We start from the raw sequence: 12,229 nt of genomic DNA, 5'->3' as shown, positions 1-12,229 counted from the left end.
GATAAAACATACAAGGATATGTACCGTCACTTTGTAAACGAGGTCAATGATATTGTGCGATCTGAAGTGTCGTTTTATCCTTATTTAACATTTTTGGACCATGATAGCAAATTTACTTTCGATATGCCTCAGGTCAGGGAAAAATGCACTCAGATGGCATTTAGTTGTGCCCTAAAGGACAGTGGTCTCTTTGTAAGTCATTTCTGGCAGCTCTTCTCAATACATGTTATAAAAAACCGATAACTAGGCTAGGTTAGCTCTTGTACTAATTCCGCTTTTCGATTTCAGTTGTATCTGCCCACAAAGGGAGATATCAGGCCAGGTCCTCTACCTGTTTCTTTGCTTTTTGTAAACATCCTTAGTGCCATTGCTAAGGCAAGATCGTATTTTCTGACAAGTTGAATAAATTCATCTTTTTTGAAAAGATCTAATTGTTCTTGGGTAGGATGTGAAAGAAAGATTTCTACTTTTGTTGATATTTTAGAATAAGCTTGCCGATTTCACTAAAAATTTCAAAAACTAGGGGAATTTAAATTTAAAGAAACAAAGATTTCTGAATTATTCTAGCCTAAATTAAAAACAATTCATACGATGAGCGCCCAATTCTTATGTTACGTGTTTAGTTTCGAATAAACAGTAACACAAGATATAGTGAAAACAACAAGCTTTGAAAAATTTAACAAATAATTTATTTCCATGGAAAAAGAATGTAAGAATGAAATAAAGAAAGAACTTACGGTTTTAAGAATCAATTCCAAAAATAATCCATAGCTCTGGTAACTGCACAATCTGGAAATAAATCAGGGAATTCTTTTTCAATAGGATCAACTTTCTGATCCAAGCAAGGGTTCTCAGTTACAAATGGATTAACCACAACCTTGTCTCCAGCTTGGTCGTTGCCTAGTAATAAATGAATGCCTTCAACGGGTAAAACAGTCACTTTGCCTACTGTCACGTGTCCTGAGACTAAGTCTTATGACAAATTTACACAATGGAGAGGAACATTAAAAAAGCCGCACTCTACTCCCTGAATAAGACCACTCCAATTTGAAGAAGACTTCTCAGAAAAAGGCAAAGTATCTGACAATAAAGACTCTGAAAACTCCTATGTCCGTTAAAATTTTAATAGGGATAGGATTGACCGAATAACCCAAGAGTGATATAGAACCCTTCGATATCAATGGTTTATAATTCTCCATAATACAATTAGACTGGGGTTTATTAGATCCATTAAATGTATTGCTTTCAATACATGACCGTGACTTTGACCTCTTAGAAATAAGAGCATTTGGAATAGGTCTGTCTTGATTCTGATGCCTATTTTTCCAATTTGTAGCAATCAGAAATATCGTGTACTTCTTTCTTACAATAGGTACATGTAGGAAGAGACAATGATCTTGAATGAAGCTTATCAGAATCTTGCTTTTTAGAAGTTGTGCCAGTTAGAGTTTTAGAAGGGCTTGTATTATGCTGTGATAGATATCTGCCAGAACAGAAAACTGTTGAGTAGAAGTCTTATTTACAAAAGGAACTTTATGAGTTAAAGAATTCTTGTCAGCAGCTCGAGCAACATTTTCCAAGGTTTCAATCTGATGATTGTCAAGATAAGACTTAATGTCAATATGGACACAGTTTTCGAAATCTTTAAGTAACACAAGTTCTCTGAGACTTTCATAATATCGTTCAACTTTCTTGGCTAAGCACGATCTATCAAACAACTGCTCATTTTCTCTAGCAAATTCGACATGAATTTGTCCATCTTCATTTCTATAGTTTCTGAATATTTTGCCGATAAGCTTCAGGGACTAACTCATAACCTCTTAGGGTGCATTCTTTAACCGTATCATATTCACCACTTTGGTGAAATGACAGTGAATTGTAAATATCACTAGCCTTACCAGTAAGTACACTTTGTAATAACTGAGTCCAATGATCCCATGGACATTTCAAATTTTCAGCAACCTTTTTAAAACGAGTAAAAAATATTTGTCTACTTTTTCTCTGAAAGGGGGCACGAATCTAATATTCCTTGCATGATCAAAACTGAAATTTGGATGTGAAGTGTAAATATGCTTTTCACGTGCCAGTTCCATTTCTTTCATTCTACATTGATATTCCCTCTCTTGCTTCTCTTTCTCCAACTGTGAATGCATTTTCTCTTTCTGTAACTATATTTGTTCTCTTTGTAACTGCATTTGTCTTTCTTTCTCTCTTTCTTCCTTATCTAACTGCATTTGCAATTTTTCTTTCTCTCGTTCCTTTCTCTCTTTCTCTTCTTTTTCTCATGTTGTTACTGCATTTGTTTTACTTGCAACTGCATTTGTCTTTCTTTCTCGTTTTCTTCTTTCTGAAGTTCCAATTTCACTAACTACAATTCCATCTTGTATTTTAATTCTAACTCCTTTACTTTTGTGTCAGATTTTGAGCCAGACTTACTGACTGAATCAAAAACAGTTCTATCAAAAGTATTCTTTTCTACCAAATACTGAACCAAAATATTTCTTATTTCTTGTTTCGTTAAGGAAGCCTTGATCTAAGAAAGATCGGATTTTCTGGCATGATGAATCAATTGATCTTTTTTGAAAAGATCTAATTGTTCTTGGGTAAGATTTGAAAGAAATATTTCTACGTTTTTCTTGACATTTTGGAACACGCTTGCCGATTTCATTAAAAATTTCAAAAACTAGGGGAATTCAAATTTAAAGAAACAAAGTTTTCTGAAAATAATCTAGCCTAAATGTAAAAAAAAATCCCTAAGACGTGTTTAGGCTCAAATAAACAGTAACACAAGAAAGAGTAAAAACATCATGCTTTGAAATATTTAACATATATTTTATTTCCATGGAAACATAATGTAAAAATGAAAAAATAAGAACTTACGGTTGTAAGATTTAAATCCAAAAATAATAATCCAAGAATAATAAATGAATAAAAGTTTAGAAGCCCTAATAATAAAATGTTTTAACGATTTCAAGCTCGAGTCCCGACGAAGAATCCAAGATGGAAGGCGATGACGAATGCTGTATCCTGTTCAATGTTGTTGTGTACAATTCCTTGTAGAAACACAATAAATAATCCTTCGGTTGTGGAAATCGAAATATAATCTTTAAGAAATGTCTTTGTTCAAGAAGTCTGTGTGAGCACAAAAATATTTCCAGATCTGAAGAAACAATTAACATATAACTAAAAAACTGGCTTTAAGAGAAGGAAACGACTTGACATCATGCGTTTTTAAGCCCAGACGGAGATTATTTATCTAACAGAATGGTTATACATTAATTATGAGACGCAGAATGCATATCCATATGAGGGTCACGTGACCATTTTTACATGACGTACTCTGAGCATGACCCTGACAAAAACCAATCATTTTACTCTAAGAATTTAATTTTTAAAAATTGTTTACTTCACTAAAACTATTTACAAGCGTAGGGTCACGTATTCAATGCAGCCTCGATCTCACTCTTATTAATCCCACTATAAAAATAAATGAAAAATGAACTTGTTTACGTGACTGTTACTAAATTTGAATGAAGACCGGAAACCAGGCCAGCCTTATGTGTTTACTAAAATGAACAGTCAAGGTCAAACTATTTTCTGGAAAAGTATCAAGTTCATAGTAACGGAACTACCTTAACTTGACATATAATAACATTTAATAAAATAGAAAGATTTTAAAATTTACAAACAATGAAATCAAATATAAATTAAATCAAATATACATAACAATGTGATAACATTTTTTTAAAGAAAGGTCATGGTGGCTTCTGTCTCATGTACACTATGGGCGGTCTCAGCTCCCAAACGGATTGATTTTGGTTTAATGGTTTACAAATTTACATTCAGGTCTGAATTTCAACTAAGTAGCTTATCACATACTTTGTTAAAGTAATTTTGTGAATAATATTAAGCATATTAGATCATATGAACACAATCTTATTTTCAATACAATTGTCACTTATTGTCGTCTGCATCAACGAATCGTTTTCCAGCGTTATTCGTTATGCTCAAATTCTTACTTTCCTTATTACTGCTGTTATCCACTCATACCCGCTTCATGACAAAAGGCAGATACTGTCCGAAGCATCATAAGCATGATAATATGCCATTTCTATATAAGAAAAGACAAATTAGAAAATTATAATGAAGCCATGTTTAGTGTCGCAAAAGAATAACACCATTCCAAAGAATTGAAAGAAAATTTCTAAAAAAAAGTCTAACGTGCCTTTCTAATCGTGTTTATTAAATGAAACCTGTTTTAATCGGCAGTCATTTAATTGTTGCTTCTTTTGTTGTGTACGCAAAATTATCTCCACCAAAGAGCCTTTATTAAGTTTGCAGAGGTTTATGCCTACATTAAATTAGGCTGTATTTTCATGGATCTTCAGGACTTGAACCAAAAGTTACAAAAGTAGTTTAGGGAACAGTACGTAAAGCTAATATTAAAAGTAAACTGTGCCCATTATATAACTTACGTCATATAACAGATTACATATTCAATATTTGAGAATTATTGTCGCTAAGATATAAAAGACAATATTAAAATACGATCATGGTTGTGAGTATGTATGTATGTATGCATGTATGTATGTATGTATGCATGTAATGATAGGCTATGTGCTCTATAAGTTCAATGTCAGATTCACTTTGAATCATTTATTATTCAGTGGCGCTATAAGAGTGTAATCAATATTCACTAGCACCATATGATAATTCAATATCTTAGTATGAGGAAAAATCAATAATATATAAATAAATCTTGTATATGAAATACTATTCAGTTTTTGTACAAATTCTTCTCTTTGATACACTTCGTGAGGGAAAGAAATTGTTCTAATTTGTGTTTAAATTCTAAACACCCAACATCCTTTGTGATACATCCATCACTAATCATAATGGTTTTAAGTTTCATACGTTGATTTTTATTTTCATTACTCGTAGGAGTTACATGTTCTGATTTGTTCCAGTTAGCAACGATATACTTTCTTTGTGTCAGTTGAGTACCTCGGTGTTCATCATTCTGTTAGATCCATTGTTAAGACTTTATGTGCAAGAATATGGTACTCGATTTATTAATTCGTTTCATTGCACAGTTTAAACATCATCCCACTGCTGCAGAATGACTTGTAACACCAAAATTGCATTGCAGCGCATAGTACACCTTTCGAGCATTACGTTCGCATTTCCATTTCATATCACCGCCATGCTTAGCAGAATGGCTTTTGCCTAGGTCATGGTTACAATTATGGCTATCAATAACTGTTTTCTTCACGAAATGAATAAAACAAATATAATTTTTAAATAGTTTTAAAACATTCATGGTAAGGAAAGGACAGGAATTTATAATATTTGAAATCTTGGCATCTTCATCATCATTATCTACAAGTCAAAAGGTTGAACTAAATCAAAACCAAAGAACTACTTACGCCTGCGTAAGTACATTTATGGGTGGTGTGAGGAGGTTGGGTCTACTTTTTACCTTTCTCTATTATGACAGTGAACATAGCCCGGAAGGGCCAATTGAATTGCCCCGAAGTGGTCATATGGGTTTCACTGGCCAATCATTAGTCAGGGCTTGCAACTGCGCACAGTTACTGAATGGTAATTAGCGTCACTCTCAATTGAACAGCAGAGGAGCAGAGACGTAATCCTAGATTCTGAAAATATTTGGTGTGGAATTTTAAGTTTTAACTTCCACCGCTTTCACTCACACCGCCGCCCCAACACAAACTTGCTTTGAAGCTTTTTGGGATATTCTTAAAGTGAGTACAAATTTGTTTTATTCATTTCTTTGCAATACTATTATCAATATGCCTCTTGCTCTAATTACGGGCCATTCTATTTGTAAATGGCTATCACATTATCTTACCTCTGGCACTGATGATCGTCATGCCTTAGATTTTAAGTTGAGAAACGTCGCTTCCATTAAGTTGCACGGTGTTGGAGGAAGAACAGTTGAGAAATGGATGACGTTTGATATGTCGTCTCTTTGTTTTCTTTGTCCCGATGTTGCGGTGTTAACAAGGATTGCAGGGATGAGTTCCGGGCAGACGGCGTGCACTTGTCAAACAAAGGGCAATAGTATTTATATAAATCTATTAGGGGTGCTATCAGGGCTGCTTGCAAAAATAAATAAATAAATTTTAAAAAATAATTATTTTCCGTATTTGATTCTCTTCCTTAAACTACCATTGCATGGGCATTCCTGTTACCACATTAATTTACTATATATTAACACGTTAGTTTGGTAAGATGATAATCAATATCGTTACACCCTTGACTCTTCAGTTCTACATGCATGTCGGTCCGTATGACTCTTGCATTTTTGCCAGTTTAGTTGTTGTATTACACTTGACTATTCCTTTCTTCAGCCTTGGGCTCCACCTTCACTCTACGTTATATTATTACAAGTTATCAAGAGGATACCTCCACTTGAATCTACCAGTACCTATTATTACAAGTTATCAAGTGCATACTTACACTTGACTCTACCTATTATTACAAGTTATTCAAGTGCATACTTACACTTGACTCTACCTATTATTACAAGTTATCAAGTGCATACTTACACTTGACTTTACCTATTATTACAAGTTATCAAGTGCATACTTACACTTGACTCTACCTATTATTACAAGTTATCAAGTGCATACTTACACTTGACTTTACCTATTATTACAAGTTATTCAAGTGCATACTTACACTTGACTCTACCTATTATTACAAGTTATCAAGTGCATACTTGCACTTGACTTTACCTATTATTACAAGTTATCAAGTGCATACTTACACTTGACTCTACCTATTATTACAAGTTATCAAGTGCATACTTACACTTGACTCTACCTATTATTACAAGTTATCAAGTGCATACTTGCACTTGACTTTACCTATTATTACAAGTTATCAAGTGCATACTTACACTTGACTTTACCTATTATTACAAGTTATCAAGTGTATACTTACACTTGACTTTACCTATTATTACAAGTTATCAAGTGCATACTTACACTTGACTCTACCTATTATTACAATTTATCAAGTGGATACTTCCATTTGTTACAATTTATCTAGGAGATACTTCCATTCGACTTTACCACGGAACTTAAGTTATCAAGTGCATCATATATTCTATCTCTTATCAAGTTGGTAGTGTTGACAGCAGTTAATTACAGTGTTTGTTATCATGATTTATGCCATTTGTACACCATGTAACAATTTCATTCCTATTCAAGAAATACGGAAATATTGCTCGCTGTTTCTATTTAATTCTGTTGTAGAATGGCTCCACAGAGAAAAGCCTCCAAGGGAGTGCAGAGGGTGGTGGACTCGACGAATTCCGCTCGCAAAAGTGCACCTTCGCGACAGAAAGTTTCAAAGGGGGTACAACGGGTGGAGAAAGACAGGACCAGGAATGTCAGACAGAGAGGAAATTCTTCAGCTCCAGCTCCTGGCCCTGCTTCATCACTTGATGCCGAGGCTATAAGAATCATTACTAGAGAGGTGACTGACAACATCAAAGCACATGTTGATGATCGCTTGGCAAACATTTTTAGCAACGTGAGACCAATACATCAACCTGCGGATAATCCAGCACCTGCGGTGTCGGGGTTGCAACAGCAGAATCATGAGGTAGTGGATCAGGCAGTAGAGATGGTAACATCAGCATTGGTGGGAGATACTCTGATAGGTAATGCTAATGTGTGGACCCCTATGAATGTTTCCAGTCAGTCGGCACGGCCATGTCTAAACCAATCCAACTTTGTTAGTGCATCCACTCACATGACCTCTGCTATCCCTATAAAGGTCAAACAACTCATTTCAGAAGGCCATTGCGTTGATTTTGCTATGCTTCTACCTGATAGGAGTGAGGAGACCTTTAAGATGCAGATTGACATCAATCAGTCTTCTCCCGAAATTAAACTTGTTCCTAGTCAGAAGAAAACCTCTTTTTCTCTTACTCAGTGGCTCTTTGCTTGGAATAGGTTCGTTGCAATTCTAGCAGAAAGTAAAACAGTATCAATTGCGGGTTTGTCGCAACATATGGAATCAGTTATGACTCTTTCCAACAAAAAAGCCAACTGGCGTTACTATGACGAGCAGTTCCATCAACTGGTCAGTCGCCATGAAGCCGAATGGGGCACAACACACTTAGAGTTGTACCTCCAGTCGGTTGTGGACGTGCAAGGGATTGCACACTCTCAACATCAAAATTCCCCAAGAGTAAAATTTCCAAAAAGGGTCTGCTTCCCCTATCACAAAGGTAACAACTGCAAAGCTGGGTTGGCCTGCTCATTCCAACACAAATGTTTCAATTGTCTTGGGAACCACCCTTTTATAACATGCAGACAGAACGTAACGCCGCCTTTCAAGGTCATGCCACGTTACTCCCATGAAGATTACGCTTCATAACCTTCAATCTATAATTGGTACCATCAGTTTTGCTTGTGGCGTGGTACTCCCGGGACGAGCGTTCCTTCATCGACTTATTAATATCACAATGGGAGTTTCACATCCCCAACACCATATTAGACTCAACAAAGCAGTAAAATCGGATTTGATTATGTGGAGTCGGTTTCTTCAGCATTTCAATGGTCGCTCTTTCTTCTTACCAGACCGCTGGTTGAACTCGGACACACTGAATCTCTTCACGGACGCTCCTAGTACTGAGGGCTACGGGGCCGTTCTGGGCGCTAGATGGTTTCATGGGGTTGGAATGAGGAGTGGAAAGAGAAAAGCATAACTATACTTGAACTTTACCCTGTTGTAATTGCTCTTCAAATATGGGAACTTTGCTTGCTAACAATTTTATTTATATCTATACGGATAACATGGCCTTAGTTCATATCATCAATAAGCAGTCGTGCAGGGAATCCGACATTATGTATTTCATTCGGCGTCTGGTCCTCACCTGCCTCTACCACAATATTTTTTTCCGCGCATGTCACGTCCCGGTCCTGCAAAACGATTTAGCAGATGCTCTTTCTCGCCAACAGGTGCGCAGATTCTTCCAGCTCTTCTTTTGTGCAAAGGAAATCCCGGTACAGGTCCCGGAACTATTGTTATTGGCAGCCTGGGAGTGGTACTGTCCATGTTGGTGAAATGTGCTCTTTCTTCATCTTCGGTAGAATCTTACAGGCGCGGTTGGAAACATTACATCGCTTTTTCAACCACATTAAACCTTCACAGCACTTTCCCGGTTTCAATTACCAATTTGGCGGTTTTTATCTCGTATCTTTTTGAAAAACAATATGCACCATTAATCATATCTCGGCTATTGGCTATGTGCACAAACTAATAAATTTTCCTGACCCAACCAATTCCTTTCTTATCCATAAACTACTCCAATCGCTTCATAAACATTTACCGCACACAGATGCCAGACTTCCAATTGATAAAGGCGTGCTAAATAAACTCGTACTAGTCCTGCCGACATTTACACACAATAATTTTCGGGCGGCTTTATTTATGTCTGTTTCTTCTTGCGTTTCATGCTTTTCTGCGGGTGAGGGAAATGACCGTTAGGCGGCCTGGTTGCAGCAATCCAAATCTGCTTCATTTTTCTCAGGTTCAGATCAATGATGATGGTTAGTTGTACAGTTTACGCATTACAAACACTCCAATGGTACCGTTTTTCGCTTAAGTGTCGTGACCCAAAAATTTAAAAACCAGTGCCCTGTCCACGCGCTACGCCATTATTTACAACTGCGGGGTTGTCAGGAGGGACCACTTTTTCTTACCTCTGGGGGGGGGGGTTTGCCCATAACTAGGCAAGATTTCAACCAAGCGCTGCGCACATCGCTCCTCAAATGCGGTTATAACCCTCAGTTGTTCAGAGCTCATAGTTAGGATAGGGGCAGCCACAGAGGGAGCTAAGCAGGGTCTTTCAGACAGTCTTATTCGGATCTTGGGAAGGTGGAGGTCCGATGCCTTTAAGAAATATATACGCCTGAACGATAGCGTTTCCCATCTGTGATTTAGTGCTGCCTTCCGTGGGAATACACGTCATCATATCACCTCTAATTCTTCTTCCAGGTCTCGTGGGTGCACAGGTCGATTAATGTCTTGCACATCATACGGACACTGCTCTTCATATGGGTTCATTGAAGCGCATTTCACTTTAAGGTGTGTATGATATGTATTTATATGTGTATGCGTATGTGTGTGTGTATGTGTATGTATATATATATATGTATATGTGTGTATGTGTATATATATATATGTATGTGTGTATGTGCATATATATATATATATATATATATATATATATATATATATATATATATATATATATATATATATAATTGTTATAATTTTTATGTTTTCATTTTATATGTTAATTCACATGTATGAAATTACGTTGTTGTACAAGTCGTCATAGCACATCCTACTGCCGTGTCTGCCTTCGTATTCTTCTTCTTCTTCAGGTCTCGTGGGTTCACAGACCCGTACAGCCGTACACATCATATGGGCACCGCTCTTCATATGGGTTCATTGAAGAGTATTCCACTTCACATGGGTTCATTGGAGGTGTGACCCTCGTTCGGAACATTCAAACATTCTTCCAATGGCGTTGGACGCTATGTGATACTCCTTTTTCGCGACATGAACTGAACGATTCCTCATTAAATGGATACCTGTGCACATGATATACGTTACATTATGTTTACAATGTTTTTATAATTTTTATTTTTATATTTTTATTTTTTTTTTAAAATTTGAATGTATGGACTTCCGTTGTGTTACATGTTTTCAAATCACTTTTTACTATCTTGTTCTGCTTATCAATTCTTCGTCTAGGTCTGGTGGGTGCACAGAAAGAGACAGCAATACCTATTATACGGTCAGTGCTCTTCATATGGGTTCATTGAAGAGCATTTCGCACATGTAATACACCCCCTTTTTGAAGGTGAACAATTCGGCATTATCTGTATGATATACATATTCCATTATGCTTACAATGTTTTATTTTAATTTGCATGTATGGACTTTCGTTGTTGTACACGTTATCAATCATAAGGGCCCTGCTCTTTATATGGGTTCATTGTGGAGCATTTCGCACGTGTAATACACCCCTTTTTGCGTGTGCACAATTTGGTATTATCTGTTTATCTGTACACATGATATATATGTTCCAATATGTTTACGATGTTTTGTTTGTAATTTTTATTATTTTTTATTTTTGCATGTATGGACTTACATTGTTGTACTCATTACATATCACTTGATACTACCTGGTTCTGCTTTTCAATTCTTCGTCTGGGTCTCGTGGGTGCACAGACCTAGACAGCCATTCACCTCATGCGGGCACTGCTCTTCGTATGGGTTCACTGAAGAGCATTTCTCACATGTAATACATCCTTTATCGCGGGTGCACAATTCGGCTTTATCTGCATACTGGTACATGGGATATATGTTCATTTATGTTTACAATGTTGTTACTTTATATCGTGATTTAGACGTATGGCCTAGGTAGTCTGGGATAAATAATTATTATCCTTTTTTATTATGCTTGCTTTTCATTCCATGTTTACTTCGCTTTGTTGCTGCAGGTCCCCGCCCCCCTTGTTTCATTTTGGGGCTACACAGAGAGCGCTAGATTTGGCGAGCGCTCTCTGTGTGGTGGCGGTCTGAGCCCCAAATTTCAAGCACTTGACGCTTCATTATGTATATAAACCATCATAGCAGTAACTTTCATGTTTATTTCTATAGATAATCTATACTCGTCACTAAAAGTGGCCTGCAACAACAATAATGATGTATGTCATTATTTCTTCCCTGGGGCCGAATTCGAAACACGCTCGCTTTGCAGTATCATTCCTGATTCAGTTATCCGTGTCCACAGTCTTGCTTTCCCTCGGGCTGTAAACAAACACCTAACCATAAATATGTAGCAGAGAGAGAACGATGGTCTTATATTTGACTTTGTTCTAGTTCTTTCATCGCTGTTTATCCATAAGCCCCATTAACGTCCTTGAAATCATTTACAAAACCAAAACTACAAAAAGATACATGAAATTTGTAAAGAAAATTAATGGGAACTTGTGATCTACACGATGAAGTAAAATAAGTAGCATTAGTGACCAAAATCTATTCATTACTTCCTGATTCATGTGTTGTTATTATTAACATTATTTTATATGTTGCGTCGTTGATGCGTTTGTCCTCTTAGTAGTCTAACATTTTTGTTCACTGGTAGCTATAATGTTTTGCTTAACATTTCATATAG

General features: G+C 36.4%; 1 protein-coding gene across 2 annotated transcripts; it reads left to right on the top strand.

The window, feature by feature from the left end:
- The first annotated feature begins 5,633 nt into the window (after positions 1 to 5,633).
- Positions 5,634 to 10,167, top strand: LOC149772606 (uncharacterized). 2 transcript variants are annotated; one of them, XM_089947582.1, is made up of 3 exons: positions 5,634 to 5,762; positions 7,281 to 7,690; positions 10,036 to 10,167. In XM_089947582.1, exons 2-3 carry the CDS (start codon positions 7,282 to 7,284, stop codon positions 10,059 to 10,061), a joined length of 435 nt encoding a protein of 144 aa, XP_089803708.1. In that variant the 5' UTR covers positions 5,634 to 5,762; position 7,281; the 3' UTR covers positions 10,062 to 10,167. The 2 variants fall into 2 exon arrangements, with proteins under 2 accessions (XP_089803708.1, XP_089803707.1); XM_089947581.1 differs by having other exon boundaries at positions 7,281 to 10,131.
- The last annotated feature ends 2,062 nt before the right edge of the window (positions 10,168 to 12,229 follow it).

The sequence above is a fragment of the Sinohyriopsis cumingii genome, unplaced genomic scaffold (genome assembly GCF_028554795.1).
Source record: "Sinohyriopsis cumingii isolate HCF-2022 unplaced genomic scaffold, ASM2855479v2 utg001342l, whole genome shotgun sequence".
Taxonomy (NCBI): Eukaryota; Metazoa; Mollusca; class Bivalvia; order Unionida; family Unionidae; genus Sinohyriopsis; species Sinohyriopsis cumingii.
Note: the sequence above shows the minus strand (reverse complement) of the source record. Positions and strands in the feature narration are given on the sequence as shown.

Coding starts and splice junctions, on each gene's coding strand:
- LOC149772606 (XM_089947581.1), top strand. CDS start 7,282: ATGGCTCCACAGAGAAAAGCCTCCAAGGGAGTGCAGAGGGTGGTGGAC.